This window comes from Rattus norvegicus, chromosome 19 (genome assembly GCF_036323735.1).
Source record: "Rattus norvegicus strain BN/NHsdMcwi chromosome 19, GRCr8, whole genome shotgun sequence".
Lineage (NCBI taxonomy): Eukaryota > Metazoa > Chordata > Mammalia > Rodentia > Muridae > Rattus > Rattus norvegicus.
Genome location: NC_086037.1, coordinates 69,424,875 through 69,448,710, shown reverse-complemented (window position 1 = coordinate 69,448,710; position 23,836 = coordinate 69,424,875). Strand labels below are relative to the sequence as shown.

General features: G+C 52.7%; 3 protein-coding genes across 4 annotated transcripts in view; 1 reads left to right on the top strand and 2 right to left on the bottom strand.

Annotated features, from left to right (window-relative positions):
* The window catches only part of Capn9 (calpain 9), a 36,964-nt gene extending 35,100 nt beyond the window's left edge, over positions 1 to 1,864 (bottom strand). Inside the window, exon 1 of the mRNA NM_001271140.1 lies at positions 1,621 to 1,864. Coding sequence (NP_001258069.1) covers positions 1,621 to 1,833 — 213 coding nt within the window. The 5' untranslated portion in view covers positions 1,834 to 1,864. The remainder of the gene's footprint in view (positions 1 to 1,620) is intronic.
* Agt (angiotensinogen) lies at positions 1,694 to 22,171 on the top strand. Of its 2 annotated transcripts, none has more exons than XM_039097466.2 (5): positions 1,694 to 1,824; positions 15,818 to 16,676; positions 19,285 to 19,552; positions 20,867 to 21,011; positions 21,636 to 22,171. In XM_039097466.2, the coding sequence occupies exons 1-5, from the start codon at positions 1,819 to 1,821 to the stop codon at positions 21,825 to 21,827; spliced, it is 1,470 nt and encodes a 489-aa protein (XP_038953394.1). In that variant the 5' UTR covers positions 1,694 to 1,818; the 3' UTR covers positions 21,828 to 22,171. The 2 variants fall into 2 exon arrangements, with proteins under 2 accessions (XP_038953394.1, NP_602308.1); NM_134432.2 differs by lacking the exon at positions 1,694 to 1,824 and adding an exon at positions 10,334 to 10,503 and having other exon boundaries at positions 21,636 to 22,127.
* Positions 18,639 to 23,836, bottom strand: part of Cog2 (component of oligomeric golgi complex 2) — a 38,768-nt gene continuing 33,570 nt past the window's right edge. The window contains exon 19 of the transcript XR_001842215.3: positions 18,639 to 21,291. The gene's annotated coding sequence lies outside the window, so the exon portion shown is untranslated. The remainder of the gene's footprint in view (positions 21,292 to 23,836) is intronic.

The window sequence follows — 23,836 nt, the reverse complement described above, 5'->3', positions numbered from 1 at the left end:
AGACCACACCCCAAGACCACACCCTCCCGTGAGGATCATTGCCTCACTGATGGAGGCTAGTACCACCTGTGTACACAGATGCACACGTATACACGGGAATACATAGGCACACACAGATGTGCACCAGTGCGTGGACACAGCACATTTACACGATCTAATACAAAGACATGTGTGTATATGCATAATGATGTGCAATAGGAGGAGGTGGCTATAGAGAGATGAGATCTGAAGGCTGGCAGGAAGGCTCAATGGGTAGAGACACTTGCATATAAGGTGCAAAAATATGTCACAGTAGGTATAAGACACTAGCAAACTAAGGACCCGAGTTTGACCCCCAGACACCATGAGGTAGCAAGAGAAAAAAAGATCTCAAAGACCTGTCCTCTGGCTGCAGCACATGTGCTGTGACACATTTGAGCCCACACACAAAATAAAGGAGATAAGGGTGGGTGAGAAGGCTCAGCAGGTGCAGGAGCCTGCAGCCAAGGCTGATGGGCTGAGTTTGATCCCTGGGGTGCACATCACGGAAGGAGAAAATCTGTTCCTGCAAGTTGTTTTCTGTCCTTTGCCTGACCTCTGTGCCACTTGTGTGTGCATACACAAATAAGTGTAATAAAAGTAAATGAACAAATGAATTTTAGAGACGAGATTCTGGCCAGATGGGATGGTACATTCCTTTAATTCCAGCACTGGGAGGCAGAGGCAGTTGGATCTATGAGTTTGGGCTAGCCTGGTCTACAGATTGAGTCCAGGATAGCCATGGATCTATTACACAGAAAAACCCTGTCTCAACAAACAAACAGATGAGATCCTGAGCTACCAAGGACAAACAGAGAAGTATACAGCAACAACAGGGAGAAAATGTCATATATTTAGGACGCCTGTGTGCTGCCCTGGACCTACCTCAGCCGTCTCTAGATGAGGAGGTGAAGGCCGCCCACTTAGACCCAGCAGCTGGCACACGGCCCCTCCCTGCACACACACCAGCTGTTCCCACCCAGAAGGTGCAGCACCGTGGCTCACAGGGACAGCCGTGACTAGCCAGGTACCGCAAATATTGACCTTGTATCTTGAGCACCAATCGGGGCCTCTTGGGGACATCAGGGGTGGGTGCTGCTTTAGGAAAGTAACTCTGCTCTACCTGGGGCTCAGACGTCACACACACTGAGAACTTATGCTAATATCCAGCTAACCCCACAGTGCCCCCTCAGCTCTGGGCCAAAAGCCAGAGCAAGGCTGGCCGGCCTCTGAGTATGTCACGCTCATCTCATTACCCCGTCACCCGCCATCCTTAGCCTTTGTGTTCTGATGGAGCAAGCGGCCAGAGATTTATTCTTGGGTTAGAGCTCTGGTCCTGCTCACAAGTCAGAGGGGAGAGACCTCCTCTCCGTGTGTCTCTGAACTCAGTGGAACTCAGAGCTTTTGAAAGGCCGGAAGGGTCTAGCTGTATACGCTGGGGACCATGTCAGGGTGTCTCTAGCTAGCACATTCCAGAACATCTCCTATAAATGGGGCTCTTTCCTTCCACCCCCCTCCACCTCCCCATCTCTCTCCTTCCCTCTCCCAACCCTATCTCTATCACCCCTCCCTGTTTCTCTTCCTCCTCGGAACCCTACTCACCCCTGGCCGCTTCCACACAAAGGGGACCTGGGGCCTCTCGCTGTAGAACAGTGAACTATTGCTGGCAGGGAAGTCAGCATCCTCAAACAAGGTGCCCGACTGCAGACAGCTTTGCCTCAGCTGCTCAAAGCTGTGGCCCGAGGAGTGGACAGTCCTGGCATCCCTGGGGACTGGCTGTGGCTGGGGTCTCAGGGACCGATGCAGGTAAGGCATGACTACTTCTCCACAGCCTAGCAGAGGAAAAGGATGTGAGAGGCAAGGAGAGAGTAGCCAGCAAAGGGGCCCTGGCCCTGGCCTCCACCCGCATTCTGGGCACCTCCCTGTGAAATGAGATCGGGCCCTCCCGGATGGCAAACACTGAGTGAGACCTCTGCCCATTCAGGGCTCCAAGGAACCAGAGGCAACTCTGGACATGGCTGAGTCTGATTGGAGGGAGTAGATACCTCTGTCTGACGCACTGTGGAATCCCTGAGGGACAGACAGGCAGGGTGGCTTCGTAAGGAAGGATAGCAAGCAACCAGATTGGTTCAGGAGGAGGTTGTGGGATCCAGAGTCAGAGCTGAGGGCTGTAGTTGGAGGGAGCGGGGTGTACCACAACGTGACATTGCAGGCAGAGTTCCCAGGGATGTTTGAACCCATCCCCAACCCACAGTGGGGTTCAGCACCCCTCCTGACAAGCCTTTAGGTCCCTGGGCCACACCATCTGTGTTCGAGCCACTCACTGGCTTGACTGTCACAGTTGCCAAAGCAACCGTGTGGACACAAAGATGAGGTTACATCCCCACCAAGCCTTCCCTACAGACTGGGGAATTGGCTCAGGTGGGAAAGCGTTTACGCTACACTCATGAGGACTCTGAGTCTCCAGGATATGCATAAAAAGCTGGGCAGAGTGGCATCCCCTTATAATCCCAGCACCGAGAAAGTGGAGAGAGGTGGATCTCTCTGAGGTAGCTCTAGGCCAATGAGAGACGCTGTCCCAAAAGAACAAGGTGGCCAAGCTGTGGTGGCACAAGCCTTTAATCTGGGAGTTCCAGGCCAACCCTGTCTACAAAATGAGTTCCAAGACAGCCAAGGCTATTGCATTGCATAGAGGGGACAAAAAATAAAAAAACAAAAAACACACACAAAAAAAAGAAAAGAAAAGAAAATGGTTGAGGCCTGGAGAGGTGGCTTAGCAGCTAACAGCACTGACTGTTCTTCTAGAGGACCCTAGTTCAATTCTCAGCGCCCAGTCGGCAGCTCACACACATCTGCGACATCAGTTCTAGGGAACCAATGTTCTCTTCTAGCTTCTGTAAGCACTACAGACGTGCGGCTGATATGCATGTATGTATGTAAGTGTGTGTGTGTGTGTGTGTGTGTGTGTGTGTGTATACACAAAACACCCATACAGATAAAGCAACAAGAACAAGGTATATGATGTGGCATCCGAGAAATGACATCTGAAGTTGACCTTTGGTGTGTATGTACGTACACACACACACACACACACACACACACACACACACACACACACCTTCCCTACAAAAGCTTGAGGTCCTGGTGGTTTGGTTCTGAGTCCGGTGAGCTCAAAGGACAGTTATAAAACCCCCTCCAGCCCTCACGACATCCCTCACCACATCACACTCCCCATTCAGGACCTTGCGAGCTCTCAGTGGCCTTGAGCAAAGACGTAGACTTAGGCGTTGTCTGGCCCAGCCTGTCTCGCTGGAGCCAGGACAATGGCATCTGAGCAGCTGGCAGTGTCTGCAGCAGGGTTCCCAGGTCTCAGGTAGCCACTGGGAAATGCCAACCAGATAGCTGATTGACCTCTAACATCATAGTGTTCTCAAGGAGACGCTGTCAAACCGGTTTGCAGGAAATAGGGCTGAGTCTATAGCTCCATTGAGAGAGCACGTGTGTAGCATGCAGGACAGTGCGTTTGATTCTCAACACCACGGAAACAGGCATGGCGGTGCATGTCTGTGATGTCAGCCCTCGGGTGGTGCAGGCAGCAGAAGTTAAAGTCATCCTTGGCTACTTAGCCTGGGCTAGAGACTCTGTAGAAAAATGGGATCAGGGAGGAAGGAGTGAAGGAAAGAAGAGAGAGAAAGGAGAAAAAGAGATTTCCTTAACCCCTCCCTGTCTGAACTCCACGGTCAAGTTCTCCAGAACACAGAGTCCCTCAGGAGCCTTCTGTTTTCACACACCATGGATGACATTTTGGTGTGCCTTACTGAGCTGCAGCAAGTGAGACAGCCTTCAGGGTGCAGGAAGACGAAAATGTATGTTGCCAAGTATGAAAACCTGCCTCATAGCTGAGGGCTGCGAGTGGGATTTCCTCCCGTGGGAATACAATTTCCGATCCTGTGCTGATCATGTCACCTTGACACGGCCGTGCAGTAGGACAAGACAGGAGTGGGGCAAGGAGGTGGTTGCAGAACTCTCTGCAGGAGCCCAGACCTGTGTGATCATGGTGCATAGTAGGGAACGAAAGCATCCTACTGTGCTGACAACAGACGTGAGCTCACTGTGTTGGACCAGGGGTCAGGAGACAGGTGTTGTGACTACAGAGAGAAGGAGGGTGCCCTGCATGGGGTTGCACACTAACTGAGAAGGCAGCCTCAGGAAAGCAGCTCTCTGGGAGGGGGGTTTGACAGAAGTTTGAACAGAAGAAAAAACTCACTTCCGGTGGTGTAGCAGGGCCAGGTAGAGAGAGCTGAACTCTAGAGTCATGAGAGCATCTGACCACCAGGGGGCACTGTTGGAACTAGACCCGAAATCAAGCCCTGGTCCCAGGCTGGCTGCTTCCACAGCGGCAGGGGTGCTCACCAAGGGACCAGATGATGCAGGGGCTTAGCTGCTAAGATCTCAGACAGAGAGGAGCTCAGTGGCTTCATCCAGAGGCAAGGCAAGCTTTCGGCCTTCCTGCTGGAGGGCTTGGTTCCTTGGGGCAGATGCGTCCCACAGAAGGGTGGCCTCTTTCCCACTCTGTCTCCAGAGATGGCCCAGGACCCTAAGGAATATTTCTGGTTCCTACAACTGTCTAAGCCTGACTAGTCCTTGAAGAGATATTTCATACCCACAGGAGAAAGGTCCCATCATGACAGGCTGCACACAGTTCCTCATGAAAAGGGAAGTAGACTTTTCCCGTCTTCAATAGGAAGGGTACATTCTTACTTTATCTAGTACTCATCTTGATCAGACAGCATTCACTAGGGGTTAACGTTGCTGGAGCTGGGAGAGGGTGACAGGAGGCTCTGGTCTCCAGGCTCTGGTTTGGGTGAGTTTGGATGAGAGCAGAGGTATTGGGTAGCAAAGGACACAGTCAGAGGGAGGTTACCTCAGGCCAGGGTCAGGTCATCTTTGCTCTTAAACAAAACAAAACAAAAACCCAAGCATTTACTTGGTGTGTGTGTGTGTGTGTTATTTTGTCTTTTTTTTTCCCAGAGCTGAGGACCGAACCCAGGGCCTTGTGCTTGCTAGGCAAGTGTTCTACCACTGAGCTAAATCTCCAACCCCGTGTTGTGTGGGGGTGGGGGTGGGGGGTACATGTGGAGGGTGCATGAGTGTGTGTGGTGCATGTGGAGAGTGCATGTGTGTGGGGTGCATGTTTGTGTGTAGGTGCATGTATGTGTAGGTGCATGTGTATGGGGTGCATGTTTGTGTGTATGTGCATGTGTGCGTAGGTGGATGTGGAGAGTGCATGTGTGTAGATGCATGTGTGTAGATGCATGTGTGTAGGTGCATGTGTGTGTAGGTGCATGTGTGTAAGTACATGTGTGTGTAGGTACATGTGTGTAGGTGCATATGTGTGTGTAGGTGCATGTGTGTAGGTGCATGTGTATAGGTACATGTGTATGTAGGTGCATGTGTGTATAGGTACATGTGTGTGTAGGTGCATGTGTGTAGGTGCATGTGTATAGGTACATGTGTGTGTAGGTGCATGTGTGTGTAGGTACATGTGTGTGTAGGTGCATGTGTGTAGATGCATGTGTATAGGTGCATGTGTGTAGGTGCATGTGTATAGGTGCATGTGTGTAGGTGCATGTGTGTGTAGGTACATGTGTGTGTAGGTGCATGTGTGTAGATGCATGTGTATAGGTGCATGTGTGTAGGTGCATGTGTATAGGTACATGTGTATGTAGGTGCATGTGTGTTGGGGCTGCACATGCACACCAGAGGTCATAAGTACAGAAGTAAACCATTGCTGTCCTTCCTTAGGTGCCATCTTTTTTTTTTTTTTTTTTGGTTCTTTTTTTCGGTGCTGGGGACCGAACCCAGGGCCTTGCGCTTCCTAGGTAAGCGCTCTACCACTGAGCTAAATCCCCAACCCCAGGCGCCATCTTTTTTTAAACCTCGGGGTCTCTCACTGGCCTGCAGCTCACTAAGTGAACAAGGGTGGCTGTTCAGTGAGCCCCAGACATACACCTGCCTCTACCTCCCGAAGGCTGGGATTACCAGTATGCACCAGTATGTACCAGTATGCACCAGCCTGTTTGGCTTCCTTCCCCTCACCCCCCAAACTCAGGTCCTTGTGCCTGCAAGACAAGCGCTTCTGTTTTAGGCACTGTGAATGGTCTCCTACTGGGGTCATCAGTGCAGCATCCCTAGCCGCAGGGCTGGAGCACTGCCCCTGACTGTATGCAAGGCTGCTGCTACACGGCTGTTACACGTCATCACTCAGATGAGCTCAGCATCCATTGTGGCCACTTCCACATGAACATGCAGGCAGTGTGAGCTGCTGAACTCTCCACACGGGCAGCTGTCACGACTTAGTGGCAGGCAAGGAACACCAGCAAACAGTGTTTCCTGGCAGTCCTCCAGTGATGGCCTTTGCTCCCTCCTCCTCCTCCTCCTCCTCTTCCTCCTCCACTTCCTCCTCCTTCTCCTCTTCTTCCTCCTCTTCCTCCTCCACTTCCTCCTCCTTCTCCTCCTCTTCCTCCTCTTCCTCCTCCTCCTCCTCCTCCTCCTCCTCCTCCCCCCCCTCTTCTTCTTCTTTACAGGGTCTTACTCTGTAGCCCACACTGGCCTTGAACTTGAGGTGTCCTCCTGGCTCTATCGCCCTAGGATTGGAATTGTAACCTGCCCCACCACGCCCCGTATCCACTCCGCCTTGCCCCCTCTCTTCCTCGTCTGCAGTGGAAAGACACTAGTGTTTGTGTTTCCAAATTTCTTTGCTATGTTTTCCATAGGAGAACGGACCATTGTGTAAATATTATTTCCAGAGCTCAGCTTTCGCAAGAGACAGCCTGCCAGACCCACGGGACAGCTCTTCGACCATTGCTTGGAGCTCTGGTGGCAAGAGGGTGATGACATTTTTCCATAGGAAGGGCCATGACTTATCTAAACTCACAGCCGGGGCAGAAGCACCCTTCCGTAGACTTTCCTAGTACCTGCGCCAAGGCAAACATGGAGTTTGGACCAGCAGCATGAAGCTGTGGCTGTGGGCACGAGTGCTAATGAGCTAGAGTGGAGGGAAGGGTTGGGAAACCATATTTTCTGTCTGCCCCGTGGCCTCATTCGGCTCTGACGGAAATAGTACTCTGTGTGTCACAGGACAAACAGGCACCCTGAGGACATCCCCAGAATCTGCCACTTTAAATAGGAGACTTAGTTTCGACGTGCGTGACTGCTGAGGGATTCTTATTGACAAACAGTTTCGGGAATTGACTCCGTTAAGCTTTCTGAGAGTTGCTCAGTGGGTAGAGTACTTCCTGGCATGGCCGAGGCCCCGCGTTCCCTCTCCATACACCAGGCACGGGCATGCATGTCTGTAACCCCAGCACTAGAGAAACAGAGGAAGGAGATCGAGTCATCCTCAGCTACATTGTGAATTTGAGGCCAGCCTGGGTTATATGAGATGCTTCCTTAAAAACGAGAAAGCCACTAAAGTCATTTTCCTTAACTAGTTGATATATTTTTAACAATATTTTTCCTAACAACCCATCCTTCGTTTTTACTTCTGTCAGGATGTCAGGTCTACAGTGGGGGTTGGGAGGCTGGCATAGCTCTATGGTACCTGTGCAAATCCACCCCCAACACCATAAAGAAAAGGCCCAAACAAGCAGCAAAACCAAAAGACAATAGAGTCCTGACTTCCAAGGCCCTGGTAACGTTTATCCCTGTCATACACAAACATGCATGCATGCATAAAACACACACACACACACACACATACACATGCAAGCCACTTGGATATGCAAACACACACAAACTGAGCAAGGCATGCAGCTATGCACAAGCCAACACAGACAAGAAAATAAAACAAGTGCACGCATGCACCGATCATGCATAAATGCTTGTGGGTACAAGCCACGTACATGCACACACAAGCACACAGACGACAACATACACATACATGCACAGCCTTTCTTAAAGACAAAAATATGCCCATTAGTTTTCCTTTTAGTGCAAGGCTCTCGACTATACTTGCACTGACAGGGATTCGGGAAGCTCCAACAGTTGAGTGCAGGCATGTGTGTGAGCCTCTGTGCTCTGAGCCTGGGCTTGTGGTTTCATAAACGTAGCAAACCACAGTGAGACCCCAGGAGAGCTGTGGTACCTAGCAGGCATGGTGTGGGGCCGGTGGCTGGCAGCTGTGAGGGGGCTACTGGGGAACCCAAGCCAAGGGATAAGCCTACCTGTGGATAGGCTTAGGTCAAAAAGAGATCTGGGAAGACACTGTGGAGGAATGGGAGAGACACTAGCCGTGAGCTGGCACATGCTTGTGTGGCAAGGGAAGCCAGCCATGGAGGTCCCAGGATGCAGATGGAGGAAGCTCTGCCTCCCTCTCACACTCTTTCCTAGAGAGTGAAGGAGCAAGGGACCATGGGGGCTTCAGGCCAGTCAGCTAACCCCCTCAGAGCAGACGGAGGCTACACAGCCAGCCTGGACCAAGAGCCCTGTTGTCTGACTTGCCACTCCAGGTGGAGTAAATAAGTCTGTGGAGTGATGACCAGCCAGCAGAGACTGACGCAGAGGAGGCTCGTGCTCAGACAGCCTTAGTAGCAAGGGCTACCTGCTCTCAGTACAGTGCGGTTACACCTCAGTCTGGTCCCAGGCTTCCTCACGCTGGACAATTGGCTAGAACAGCTCCAGCAGTCACGTTGCCTCTGCTGACTGGTTTCTCATGAGGCCCACAGAAATAGCCAGGGTCAGAATGGCTGACAGTACAGGACCTCGTCAGATGGCAAGTACATCTTCATTCCTGGCTGTGTTCCTCAGCTTGGGAATTCTCCAAACCCCAGGGCAAAGGCTCTTTACTGAGGCTCCCCTGCATACAGGGCTGGCGACATCCCTGCCATCACTGGCCAGCTCCATAGCCGCCCTTCTCTCTTCGCAGAGGGCTGAGGCTGAAAGTTCCTTTGGATCGCATGGCCAGTCTCTCTGGTCACTACCCATCTCCTGAGATGACCGTGAGGCCTTCATCTCCCAGACTTCTCACAGGGGACAACAAGATGTTCAGTGAGCTTAAGAATCCAGCCATCTAGTGCTTGCCTAGCAAGGGCAAGGCCCTGGGTTCGGTCCCCAGCTCCGAAAAAAAGAAAAGAAAAAAAAAAAAAAGAATCCAGCCATCTGTGGTCAGAAACAGAGAGGAGAGACCTATCTATCACTATACTTGGGAACTCTACTCTTGTGTCCCCAGCACAGGGCCTCCTGCTGAACCCCAAAGCTACTAAGGCATCCACACACTCCTCTAGGAAATCTATGCACCACTGCCCTTTCCTGAGCTCTTACTCCTTGTACATCCCTTGGTCCTCTGGCATCCTTAGTCCTGAGTGCAGACCGTCATGGCTGCAGCCTGGAGTGCAGACCGTCATGGCTGTAGCCTTGATGCCTCCAACAACTGGCTTCCCACTGAGATAGATCTTCTGGTAATTATTTTACATCTGTGCGCAGAGAAGGTCACTCTCTAGAGCCCAGCTCAGACACCATCAAATCCTGCATGGTCCATCTAGTTTCTTCTGAGCCAGGGACTGCTCTGCCAATCCTCCCTTTCCGCCTTCACTTTCTAGTGCCACTTTAGGGTAAAGGCAGGTTGTGCCTGTGTCAACTCCATGGCCAAGAGATTACTTGACGTACTGGATGCAAGGCAAGTTAGTCGCCCACCCATGGTGGACTACAGGGGCAACCGTCTACCAGACCTACTCCTGCTGTCTTCTCAGCTCCCACCCTTCCTTGGGATCCACCCGTCTCATTCTCTAAACCTCCATGACTATTCCACACTCAAGGGCGGTGCTCTGAAACCTCCAGCCTCCAAAACAGCCGCCTTCCATCCACAAGCCCAGAACATTTTGTTTCAATATGGCTTTACCACAGTTGGGATTTCCCAACCTGACCAGATGTGCTAGAAGTTTCCCAAAGGTGCGGGAAGGGACTGGAAGCCCCTGTGCAGAACAGACAACTAACGTAATTACAACCATTCAAGGTCGTCCATCCTGAGAGCCGCTGATGACTTATGAGAGGTTCATCTCCTGCAGGTAGGTCCCTTCCTGGCATGTCCTGAGAGGCTTATAAGCAGATCACGAGGGGCTTACGTCCCAAGGTCTGCATGGTGGCTTCAGTTGTCACAACCCAGCCAGTCCTGTGACTGTGATCCCAGCTCCGGGGAACTGGGGTAAATATGTAACTCAACGCCAGCCCTTTTTTTTTTTTTTTTTTTTTTTTTTTTGCCTGAAGCTCATCTGCCACTAGGGCTTCCTGGAAGGGACCCAGCGGAACATCGCCCTGGCCTTGCTCCATCTTGGCTAAGCCTGGATTCCCATGGTCCCCCGACCTGGGTCCTCCCCCAGCCTCTGTACAGAGTAGCCTGGGAATAGATCCATCTTCACCCCCTCGAGTATAAATAAGGCTGCTTGGTTCACCAGGGGATAGCTGTGCTTGTCTGGGCTGGAGCTAAAGGTAAGCAGAGCCCTCTTGGGTCCTTTCTGGTCCTTCGTGGGATCTGACTGGGCAGGAGCTGAGCTTCAGGGAAGAAGAGGAGGCAGGGGTTGGGTAGAGACACTGGAAGGGGTTGGATGGCATTTGTCCTGGAGTGAGGAGCTAGAAGTCTGTGGTGGCAGGCGCTTCAGATGTGACCACTGACTTGTGTCTCCTCTCCCGAAAGGCTAGATGTCCAGGTAAGCTGTCCCCTGCGGGTCACCACTCTGGGCTCACCGGCAACTGCTTGTGTTTTGTTAGGGGATGGCCAGGCCTTCTGCTTCCCGTGAGCCCAGATGGGTCCTCAAAGGCAGAGGGACTTTCACAGGCTCAGCACTAGAGTGGCTGAGTCCGCTGAACCTCTTCCAGCTCGAAGGGAGAACAAGGCTCCATTGTTTGGACTGCAAGCAGCAAGGAGGGACAGGTCCCATGGTCATCTCAAGTAGCATCTCTGTCCAGGCTCAGTGCTGGGGCCTGGGTCTTGTGGCTTCTCACCACGTCCTGTAGCGTCTCAACTTACCCCTCTGCAAACAGGCTCCTTGTGGTTCGAAGGTTCTCTAGGGCTGGGGATAAGTTAGGAGCACCCAGTAGCAAGGAAGAACTTTGATAATGTCAAGCTAAGCAAAAAAGGTAGCTCCTTATTTTCAGTGTGTGTGTGTATGTGTATGTGTGTGCGTGTGTGTGTGTGTACATGTGTGTGTGCATGTGTGTGTGCATGTATGTATGCACGTGTGTGTGCATGTGTGTGTGCATGTGTGTGCATGTGTGTGCGTACACGTGTGTGCTGTGTAGTGTATGTGCATCTTATTTATTCATTTATTTTTGTTTTTCGAGACAGGGTTTCTCTGTTGTAGCCTTTGCTGTCCTAGAACTCACTCCGTAGAGCATGCTGGCCTCAGATTCGGAGACCTGTCTGCCTCGGCCTCCTGAGTGCTGGGACTAAATGATTTTTTTTTTTAAATTTTAAGACAGGGTCTTACTGTGTAGCTCTGGTTGCCCTAGAACTCACAAAATTCTGTCTGCCTCTGCCTCTGATTCTATCACCATGCCCTGCCCAAGGTATGTGTGTATTTATATGAATGTGACATATGTGTATGATGTGTGTGTGTGTGTGTGTGTGAAGTGTGTGTGGTATATGGGGAGTGTGGAGACTCAAGAGCCATGAACACAGATAGAGGCCAGAGGAGGACATCAGCTGTCCTGCCAGGTACTGTCCTCCTTAGTCTCTGGAGACAGGGTCCCTTACTGAAGTTGGGGCTAGGCTGGCAGACAGGAAGCCCGGGAGATCATCCTGTCTCCTCCGTCCACGTCTCTGGAGTTGGGGGATTATGTGGTCATGACTGGTTTGCTGAGCCTGCCCCGGGCTCCTCAGTTCCTTCTTTCTTTCAAGAGGAAGTGTGCGTCGTGTCTAGATACCACTCATGGAGTCAGGTGTCAGGTCTGAGTCCCAGCTGTGTGACCTGGTGCTGGCCACAAGACTTGTCTGTTCCTCTACAAAACAGCACTGACGACTCCACCCCTGGCTGTCCCAGGATGACCTTAGGGAGGTGGGCTAACCTGTGGCTGCTCGGTAGAGAGAAGGCGAGGGAGGGGTGTGGGAGCCCAGGGTAGACTTTGAGAGGTGAAGAGGATGCACTTAGGGTGAACTTGACTGGCAGCAGCTTATGGCTGAGAGCAAACAGTCACTTGTGCCTGAGGACAGTGGTGACGCGCTTCCTGGGACAGTGGCTGTGGCACAGCTTCCCCCTCCCCCCCTGGACAGAGGCCATTCACGGGGACAGCAATATGGGAAGCATTGTTTTCACCTCGATGGCTCACCCTGCCCATGGGGGACCGAGGCAGGCTCGACCCTACTGTGCCTTGGTTTATAATAGCACAGTGAACAGGATGCCGTCATTCCTGGGAGGAATGGGAGGGCCAGTGGGTACAGGCAGAGTTTTCTACTCTGCTTTTCAGAACCACAGAACTTTGGGAACATTGAGTGGATCAGATGCATGTGCCAGGAGGGTAAAGTGCAGGACAGTCAGAAGCCAAAGGTGACCAGTGGGATGACCAGAGCAGAGCAAAGAGTACCTTGCCTGTCTGGAGGCAATATTCTATGTGTGGCCCAGGCCAAGTGCCACGACCCGGGTGTGGGGGGCCAGGGTGACCTCGGAGCTTTGCAACACCAGAGTGACATCCTGAGATCATTAACTTACCAAGAGAAAAGTTTTGTCTTGGCTCGTGGGACTGGAGTCACAGGTCAAATTCAGACAGACTTGTTGCTCGGGACCTTCTGGGGGTGTTGGCTATCAACAGCAACAGTGGCATTTGGCCAAACAAATTGCTTCCCATGTAGCAAGGAAGCAAAACCAGTGAAGGAAAGACGCAGGTCCTGAGATCACTCTTTTTTTTTTTTTTTTTTTTTTTTGGTTCTTTTTTTCGGAGCTGGGGACCGAACCCAGGGCCTTGCGCTTTCTAGGCAAGCGCTCTACCACTGAGCTAAATCCCCAATACCCCTGCGATCACTCTTAATGGCATGGCCCTAGTGGCCTCAGGGCCCCCACTAGGACTTACATCCTAAATGTTTACAGCACCTCCCACGGACCAATGCTGGGCATTAAGATTGTCACACAGGGGGGTTGGGGATTTAGCTCAGTGGTAGGGCGCTTGCCTAGCAAACGCAAGGCCCTGGGTTCAGTCCCCAGCTCCAGAAAAAAGAAAAAAAAAGATTGTCACATAGGAACCTTGCGAGGGTTTGCCGAGCACAGCGGAAGGTGGGAGAAGCAGAAAGGAAGGGTCAAGGTGACCTCCAGTCAGGGTTGAGGCACCAAGGCCCAGCGGTGGTCGCCATAGTGAGGTAAGGGGTAGGAAGCCACACATCAGGCTGGTTCCTTCTATTGAAGCAAGAGCACGTGGTTCACACGGTCAGAACTGAAGGGCAGATAGAGCTCGCCTCCCCACACCAGGATCAGAGGAGTAAGACGTGGGTTTTTCAGAGTCAGCTCAGGACCCTTCTGCTAAGATCGCAGGCTAACTCTATGAACTGTGTGTGGTAGCTAAGGCTGGAGCTGAGGTTCAAGGAGAAAGGCTATCCAGTTCAATGGACCACCTCATCCTTGGTCCATGACTGGCCAGAGCCCCAAGCCCTTCCTGTGCTCCACAGCCATCTGGGCAGTTGGCAAATCAACCCCCGGCTGAAGATAGACTGTTGAAGTGAGCAGGCTGGGCAGACAGGCCAGTCATGGAGTCTTCTGTAGCTGCTGTGTGGGATCCAGTCTGCCTGGAGCACGTAACGGGCAGGAAGGGTCTGGCCTTGGGCAAGGCCTTTGGTTCCCAATTCTGGCTGCAGGCTAGGCTCTAATGGACACTAAAGTCAATCAATCCTAGGGCACACCCATGTGGGTACAACGGCTCCACAGAGTGGGCAGTCCTCATGTCCTTCTCTAGGGATGAGCTTATAGCCTTTGTCACTTGTATGCCTGGTTCCACCAGGACTATGCTACGGTCTAGTATGATAACAAAAGGACCTTCAGAAACCCAAAGCAAGGCATGGTCAGAGCCAAGTTCTTCTGAGGCCTCTCTCTGCCTTTGGCTTGCAGATTCCCTCCTCTCCCTGTGACTCTAATAGATTTCTCTGTTCCTGTATCCTGATATCCCTTTGTGTGTGTGTGTGTGTGTGTGTGTGTGTGTGTGTGTGTGTGTGTGCATATGTGTGTTTGTGTGTGTGCATATGTGTGTATTTGAGTGTGTGTGTCTGAGTGTGTGCATATGTGTGTATGTGAGTGTGTCTGTGTGTGTGTATATGTGTGTGTGTGCATATGTGTGTAGAGCCTGGATGACCACCTTTTGTGTCATGTCAAAATTGTGTCCATCTCCTTTGAGACAGGGTCTCTATTGGCTTAGAGCTCACACATTAGGCTAGATTAATTTGCCAGAGAACCCTGGGGAGTCAAACCCCAGGAATCTACCTGTCTTCGGTGCCTGAGCACGGAGGTTACGTGCATCTGCTGCCATACCTAAAGGTTTATTATTTATTTTATATATATGAGTACACTGTCGCTGTCTTCAGACACACCAGAAGAAGACATCAGATCCCATTACAGATGGTTGTGAGCTACCATGTGGTTGCTGGGATTTGAACTCAGGACCTCTGAAAGCACTGTCAGTGCTCTTAACTACTGAGCCATCTCTCCAGCCCCACACCTACTAGTTTTACATGGGTCCTGGGGATCCAGCCCAGGTCCTCAGGCTTGCGATAGAAGTACTTCAGCACCTGATCTGTATCCCTGTCCCTCCTTGCCCTCTGTGTAGAAAAATGCCAGTCAATTTACATCCGAGCCCACCAGGAGGGCCTCATCTTACTTGGTCGTGTCTTTAAAGGCTCTGTCTCCAAATACAGTCACATTCTGATGACCGTGGTGGAGCAGGCCTGGAATCCTGGCTATGGCGGGGGATGAAGCAGAAGGGTCACAGGCTCAAAGCTGCCTAGAAGAGAGAGTGGTTTCAAAGTTAGCCAGGGCGACTTATTGGACCTTGTCTTAAAAAAAAAAATTTTTAGTCAAAAGAGTGCTAGAGGTGTGGCTCGTTGGGAGAATGCTTTCTGATCATGCGTGAGAGCCCAGGTTGATCTCCAGCCCACTTATAAACTACAAGGGGTGGGGTGCAGGAGCTGGAGGCAGGAGGATCAGAACTTCCAAGTCATCCTAATCTATCTAGGGGTTCAAGACCAACTGGGTCTGCATGAAATCTTGTCTGGGGTGGGATGTAACGGTAAAGCACCTACTTAGCAACTCAAGAGGCCCTGGGTTCCATCCCCAAACAGCCACACTCCAGGGTCCCGGAGGTGGGAGCAACTCGGCGGGTGACAGTGCGTTCCACACGGATCATCCTGGGTTCCCATGGATCTCTGACTGCACTCCTCCTCCTCCTAACTGACCCGAGCTGTAGGTGCCTCCTCCTGGGTCGTCTACAGTAGCCTTGCTTCGAGCCTTGAGTGAGTTCTTAAGTACATAGCAAACAAAAGCAGATAGCAAGGGACGGGTAGAAGCACCAGAAATACAGCAAACATCGGATCAGGCTCTCAAGACGTCCAGCAGAGACGACTGAACAAGTGCACCCACACACCCTGGCATGGGGATGGGGAGTCAGCCCTATTTCCAAAAGCCAGTAGCTCAGAGAGCGGGAGCAGCACATGGCAGTTTAGCCACAGAGTGCACATTACACACAGTCATGGGGAATACCAGGGCAACTAAAGGTTTGGCTTCAGGGCTCCAAATAACCACTTTTCACTCTCACAAAAAACCCATTATTCCAGGACACACAGAAGCAAGTCCACAGATCCGTGATGACTCCCACGGGGGCAGGCCTGAAGGCCACCATCTTCTGCATCCTGACCTGGGTCAGCCTGACAGCTGGGGACCGCGTATACATCCACCCCTTTCATCTCCTCTACTACAGCAAGAGCACCTGCGCCCAGCTGGAGAACCCCAGTGTGGAGACGCTCCCAGAGCCAACCTTTGAGCCTGTGCCCATTCAGGCCAAGACCTCCCCCGTGGATGAGAAGACCCTGCGAGATAAGCTCGTGCTGGCCACTGAGAAGCTAGAGGCTGAGGATCGGCAGCGAGCTGCCCAGGTCGCGATGATTGCCAACTTCATGGGTTTCCGCATGTACAAGATGCTGAGTGAGGCAAGAGGTGTAGCCAGTGGGGCCGTCCTCTCTCCACCGGCCCTCTTTGGCACCCTGGTCTCTTTCTACCTTGGATCGTTGGATCCCACGGCCAGCCAGTTGCAGGTGCTGCTGGGCGTCCCTGTGAAGGAGGGAGACTGCACCTCCCGGCTGGACGGACATAAGGTCCTCACTGCCCTGCAGGCTGTTCAGGGCTTGCTGGTCACCCAGGGTGGAAGCAGCAGCCAGACACCCCTGCTACAGTCCACCGTGGTGGGCCTCTTCACTGCCCCAGGCTTGCGCCTAAAACAGCCATTTGTTGAGAGCTTGGGTCCCTTCACCCCCGCCATCTTCCCTCGCTCTCTGGACTTATCCACTGACCCAGTTCTTGCTGCCCAGAAAATCAACAGGTTTGTGCAGGCTGTGACAGGGTGGAAGATGAACTTGCCACTAGAGGGGGTCAGCACGGACAGCACCCTATTTTTCAACACCTACGTTCACTTCCAAGGTGAGGCAAACGCTTGGGTCATTGGTCCTGGCTGGGTTTCTATGGCATCCCCATGGTTCATGCGTGAGAGGGACAGAGATGACAGGTTTCTGCCTCTGTGTTACCAGTGACTCCCTGGAGGCCAAAAAAGATAACCTGACTCAAGATGGCATGGCCCTGCCCAACTGCCCTTCTGGGCTGGGTGATGCTCTTGAGGCTAGAGTGGCTGACCCACGCAGGAATACCCAGCTTACTCCCTCCCTCACACGGGGAGCTGCCGTATATCCCTGTCTGAGAAGTTGCCCATCTGTTCTATGGCCTCTTACTACTTGTAAACCAGGCAGAGGGCTCTGAGGGGCAGGAGATCCTGACCCTCCTGGTTTCTCAAGAGACGTCAGCAAGTATGGAGACACCCCCCCCCCCCGAGCAAATGCCTGGGGCAGTACTGCAGGGAACAGCACTAACTGAAGAGGAAGGGAATGAGTTGTAACAGGCTGGAGAAGGCCACAGGCAGACATCCTTGCAAAGCCTTGGGAGACCAGGTTAGGAGTGTGCAGGGGCTGGGCTCAGAGAGGGCAGACCTTGGGAGGATGCTCTTTTTCCAGTGGGCTGAGGGGGACAGTTTTATTCCTAGGACATTGGACCTTGGCCCACAACAGCATGGCAGGTGTGTGTGTGTGTGTGTGTGTGTGTGTGTGTGTGTGTGTGTGTGTATGTGCAGGGTGTGCAGTGGTCCAGGGACACCATCCTGAGAACATGTGCCAGGGCCCCAGGTCTTCAGATTGATGGTTACTAGGGGAGGGGTGACCAATGGGGCCAGCAGCAGGGAGACATCACAGTCTGGGGTAGATGTAGAAGGATCAGGGATGACTGGGCCACTCTGACAATATCTTTGCAGCCTATAAATTCATGTGGGGAAAGACCTTGGCCTGCTTTGAGACTGGGAAAGGTGTGGGGGGTAGAATGTGGACGGAAAGAGGTAACCCTGAGGCTGGTGGAGGGTGGCTACACCCATGTGAGTCGGAAAGGAACCCGGAACTGAGCCACAGTCCCTGTGGGAAACCCTGGGAGGACTATCACTGAGAAAGGAGCACTTCTACAGGGCATCAGTGTCAGTGATGGCTTGCTGTAGAGAATGCCTGTTTTCACACCCCAGACTCTGGAGCCAGCAGGGAACAGAGGAGGGCGAAGGGAAGGAGTGGAGGAGGGGGGGGGAGAGGGAGGTGAGGAGGGAGGGGGAGAGGAGTGAGAACAGGAACGGGAAGGAGGAGGAATGGGAGGAAGAAAAGCAGAGGAAGGGGAAGGAGAAGGAAAAGAGGAGGAGTGGGAAGAGGGGAAGGAGGATTGGGGGAGGGAGGGAGAGGAGGAATGGGAGGAGGAAAAGAGGAGAATGGCAGGAGGAAGGGGGAATAAGGGGAGGAGGAAGAGGAGAAAGAGGAAAGGGAGGGGGAAGTGGAGGAAGAGGAAAAAGAGGGTGGGAAAATGAAGGAAGAGGAAGAGAGGGAGAGGGAAGAAAAGAAAAAAGGAGACGAGGAAGGAAAAGAGGAGAGGTTGGGGGTGGGGCAAAAAATGAGTTGTGCCAGCACTCAGAGGCCTGGATGCTCACTTGTACTCTGTCCTGATCTCACTGCTGTTTGGCCTTTCCTGCCCATCTCCATCCGCCAGAGGCTTGTCCTCTTCCTCACACCCATGAGGCTGCAGACTGCCTCACAAACTCCAGGTCCCCTTAGCAATAGCATTGGGGACAGTTAAGCATTTGTATCTAGCGAAGCCTCAAGGCCTTGGGCTCGTGGTCTCTACAGTGTTCTTTGCCCAGTACTTGATGTCTCCAGAGCTTGAATAGCCCTGGTGGGTTCCATGACACTAAGGGACATGACCAGGGGAAGTTTACTCAGTCCATAATAGGACTGCTGAACAGGGAAGGATCCGGGGAGCATAGGGAGAACAGGAAACAGACAGCTTCACATCTCTCTCAAAGCCTTGTCCTGTTTCACATTTCTCATTTCTTTTTTCTTCATTTATTTATTATGTATAGAGTTCTGCCTGCAGGTACACTTGCACACCAGAAGGGGGCATCAGTTCCCATTACAGATGGTTGTGAACCACCATGTGGTTGCTGGGATTTGAACTCAGGACCTCTGGAAGAGCAGTCAGTGCTCCTAACCGCTGAGTCATTTCTCCAGCCCAATGCCTGGCTCTTACGAGGGACTGGGGCTGTAGGTGCAGGTCATCAGGCCTATAGAGCCAAGTTACCATGGAGCCATCTCTCCAGACCATAATAATGTCTGAGGTTCTAAAGAGTGAGTTTGCAAACCAGAACAGGTCTGGGTTGAGCTTGTCTGTTCAGGTAGGAGCAGACTGAGTCCCTCGGGTGTCCCATGTGAGACCTCAGACTCCACACCAACATGGGCTGTGTTTTTTGCTGCTCTTGGGGTCTCTGCAGGGAACTCAAGTGGCTACAATTAGAAGTAGCATCAGAGAGCACCTGAAGGTGACATCTCCAGGTCAGTACAGCATCACAGAGGGAGTAGAGGTGAGGAAGCTGAGGCAGGAGCCAGGGTGGAAGAGTCCCAGCCCTGCCTCCCCATCCTACCCCCGTTGAGTTTCCTTTGGTCTCTGTTGCTTTCAGGGAAGATGAGAGGCTTCTCCCAGCTGACTGGGCTCCATGAGTTCTGGGTGGACAACAGCACCTCAGTGTCTGTGCCCATGCTCTCGGGCACTGGCAACTTCCAGCACTGGAGTGACGCCCAGAACAACTTCTCCGTGACACGCGTGCCCCTGGGTGAGAGTGTCACCCTGCTGCTGATCCAGCCCCAGTGCGCCTCAGATCTCGACAGGGTGGAGGTCCTCGTCTTCCAGCACGACTTCCTGACTTGGATAAAGAACCCGCCTCCTCGGTAGGAAGCATGTGGGACCCTTGGGAAGTAGATTTGCATCCAATGCACGCTCACACGTCAGCCTGTCCAGGTCTGTCCTGTCACCACCCCTCCCACATCCTGCCATCGGGAGCAGTGTGGTTGCGGGTATGGCTGTTATCTGTGAGGTTACGGATACTACCTTCCTCCACGGGGAGGCAAGGACCCAACTGGGGCTGTTTTTAGGGTTAATATTTGCTGCAAGGAAGCATCGTGACCAAAATGCAAGTTGGGGAGGAAAGGGTTTATCTGGTTTACACTTCTAGATCATAGCCCATCACTGAAGGAAGACAAGACGGGAACTCAAACGGCAGGAACCTGGGAGCAGGAGCTGATGCAGAGGCCATGGAGGGGCGCTGTTCACTGACTTGTTCCTCCTGGCTTGGCCAGCCTGCTTTATTATAGAAACAGGACCACCATTCCAGGGTGGAACCACCCACTATGGGCTGGCCCCTCCCCCCATCAATCATTAATTAAGAAAATGCCCTACAGGCCTGCCTACAGCCTGATCTTAAAGGAGGCGCTCTCTTAGTTGAGACTCTAGCTTGTGTCAAGTTGACATAAAACTATCCAGCAGGGGTGGGCACTATCTCATTAGCATTTTGGTTTTTAGAGAGCATCTAGAGTTTGTGGTAATTCCCCCACCTCTGCTTCTCAAGCGCCTGGATGATAGGGTTGAGGTGCTCTGTCTGTCAGGCTAATAGCCAGTTACTCAAAAGCATCTTTGGCTTTTCCAGGGAAGGTGTTCCTCACGCAGCCGGGCTGAGAACGAAGGGCAGACAGCTGCCCACCAGCCCCGAGCTCTCCACAGTAGATGTTCCAGGTTCTCCTCCTGTTTCAGGAGGTTTTGTTGTGTTTGTTTCCAAGAAGTTCCTTGGGGTGACAACGTCCTGTGTTGTGTGGCCCGTCTGGGCATATACGCAAGCAAATATGTATTCACCCCAGATAGGGCAGGGACTTCGGAGCGAAGAATCAATTCCCTCCGAGTAGGATTCGGTCATTCAGAACATTCATTGTGGTTACCTCCGTGAGGCAGCATGGGCGACCACCCGTGGAAGCTGCATCCTTGGAGCTCCCTGAACAACCTGAGGCATCTCTACCAGTCCTCCTACCCCATCCACTATTTCCTGTTTATACAATTCGGGGAGGAACCCGTGGCTCTCCCAGCTTCCAGATGTGTCTTATGCAACTGTTTCAACTCGGGACACAGCTGCACAACACTGGCTGGCTGAGCAGTTACTCTCCTTTCTCAGTGGGTGGGAGCTCCCCAGCACCCTAAAGGCATTATCTCCACAGGGCCATCCGTCTGACCCTGCCGCAGCTGGAAATTCGGGGATCCTACAACCTGCAGGACCTGCTGGCTCAGGCCAAGCTGTCTACCCTTTTGGGTGCTGAGGCAAATCTGGGCAAGATGGGTGACACCAACCCCCGAGTGGGAGAGGTGAGTGCTGCCCTGGCTGTGTCTCAGGGGAGGGCGGGCAGGCGGATGGCCACATGGAGGAAGCTATGCGCAGGGTCAGCAGGGCAGGAAGGAAAGAGCAGGCCCAGTAGGCACTGCCAGGGCTCTCTGGCTCCCAGTGGCATGGGTCACAGCAGTCTCCCTCAGCTCTCTTGGCATCTCTGTTCCTGCTTAGTCCAGCTTTGCATCCTCCACGAAGCTGAGGTAGATTAGGACGGGGATGCCTCGATGCCCTGATCTGCAACTTCTTTGGAGAGCATCTCTGCAGAAGACAGAGAACTATGTAAAACAGAGGAGGTGTCTGGATACTGTTGACGTTGCAAAGGATGCTGGGAAACAGAGGGGAGTCACTAGAGAAAGCATGGCCCCGCCGTGCTGATTAGCCAAATATTGGAGAGTCCCCTCAAGATGGCAGGTGGAGACGGGGCACGCTGAACAGGGGCACGACACCCAGGTGGGAGCTGGGTGTCGGTGCGCAGCCCCCACGTAGAGGACAGTGTGTACACATTGCCTTCTGGCAGGCTGGACAGCGTCCCCCCTCGGGGCAGTTGAGCCCAGTCCCTGTCCTGTAATCCCTCCTGAAGGAGAGATGTCTCTGCTTTGCAGGTTCTCAACAGCATCCTCCTTGAACTCCAAGCAGGCGAGGAGGAGCAGCCCACAGAGTCTGCCCAGCAGCCTGGCTCACCCGAGGTGCTGGACGTGACCCTGAGCAGTCCGTTCCTGTTCGCCATCTACGAGCGGGACTCAGGTGCGCTGCACTTTCTGGGCAGAGTGGATAACCCCCAAAATGTGGTGTGATGCCTCCTGTGTAGCCATGGAGACAAGGCCAGCGTCAGAGAGCTATCCTGGGCAAAAATCAGTGCCTTCACCCCTGGCTTCCCGTCACTCCTTCCAGCAAGGCAGAGGCCGTCTCCTTGGAGATGGCGCTAACTGAGAATAAATGATGAGCAGCAGCCTCCTGGGGTGTGGGTTTGTTTGGACACTGGGGTGAGAGCCAGGAGCTGGCACTCTGTATAGGAGGACTGCCATCCTGGAAAAAAAAAATGGACCAAACAACTGTTTGTGAAATAAAAAAAAAAAAATTCCCTTTTTATTTGAGAACACAAAGTGGGTTTTAACATTAAAATGCACACTGTCCCCTTGTTTTGGGTTTGCAATTAGCTGAGTGTGAGACCACGACCTCCGAGTCCCCTATGCCCTGAGTTCCTATCCCTGGCACCACTCATTCCTCACTTAGCTGAGAGTTCCTCTCAGTGGTAAACTCAGACATGGTGTTACCACTGGCAGAACAGACAAGCTAGTTTCCCTGACAGACTGAGCAATGTGACTGCAGCTCTTGACAGGGAGGCCAACGTATGCTGGCTGGGTGGTGGACGAGAGGGCTGTCACTAAGTGGCACTGAGAGACGACCTGGGCGGAGGGGGCTTCCTTTATATGTGTCCAAAGACCACACAGGGTTGCTACTGCTTCTCTACCTGTCCGCTTGAGATTAAACCTACAGCTTCCAGATCTGGGACTGTGCTGAGGAAGGAGCGAGACAGGGTGAGGTAGTGGTGTGTCTGTGCGTGTCTGTGTGTGTACGTGTCTGTGTGTACGTCTCTCTCTCTCTCTGTGTACGTGTGTGTGTGTGTGTGTGTGTGTGTGTGTGTGTGTGTGTGTGTGTGTGTGAGGGTGCCTTCCTCCCTGTACAAACTGGGAAGCAGGTGAACAATGTAGTGTGTTAACCACAGGAAAAGACCAGAGTGCCTATAGAATCCACAGGGCACAGACAGTGGGAAATCCTGTATTAAAACATGGAGTTGCCTCTCTGGCCTAAGCTGGAGTTTTGACTCTGCATGAGCTTAGCCTAACCTTGAAGGCAGGGCTGCTCTGAAGCTTGGATTGAGACTAGAGGGTCCTGTAAGGACAGGTAGAGCCTAGAACATGTTCCTGTGACCGAGGTCCACCCGGGGTTGGGGGTGGAGCTTAAGACGGCCTGCCACTCCCAGTGAACACACACACATGGACACCACACCACACCCACATGGGGGTCGGGGGAGAGGCTGGGACTGGTGTACAGCTCACTTTCTTAGCCCACGGGATGCTGCCGTCAAGTCTTAAGAAGGTTCCCCACATCTCTTCGTCCCACATAGAAACCCTCATACATGCCCAGGGCTTTGTTTCTTGGATGACTGAATTCCATCGGGCTGACAAGACGAGCTGTCATAGGAGTCTGTGGGAGACAGTAGCAAATGGACATCCGGCCAACATTAGGGTTAGTCCTTACCAAAGGCTACTGTCTCCTACAGCAGCCAGGCTTGCCAAGGGTTGGTTGTTCCCCACTCCTCGCTATACACTTGAGTCTGGCCTGCACCGTCTTGCTAACCAGCCTGGTGTCAGTGCCCTGGTGGGACACAGCACAGCTGAGCTCTGTCTGTGACTGCGCTGGAAGCCAGCACAAGTCCTGCTGCTCACAGAGAGCCGCCGTCCTCGGCATGAGCAGCTCGTCCACCCCAGTGCTGCTGGCTTGGCCCCTCAGCCATGGGTCCTCCCAATGGAGAACAGCTTGAACCACAGGTGGTAGTAAGGACCCGCAGGCCCTTAGGGGAGGTGACAACACACATTGATTTTGAACTTCTGCCTCTACGACAGAATCATTTCTTCCCAATCAGCTGCCATATTTGCGGTCACTGAAAGCCGAGTGAGAAATGAATGCATGTCCTTTGACTACATAGGAGGGAGATGGTGGGCTTCAGGTCCCTGAATGACAGACTGGCCTCCTCCTCACAGGCTTCTCATACTGGAAAGCAGTAAACTGCGTGGAGACG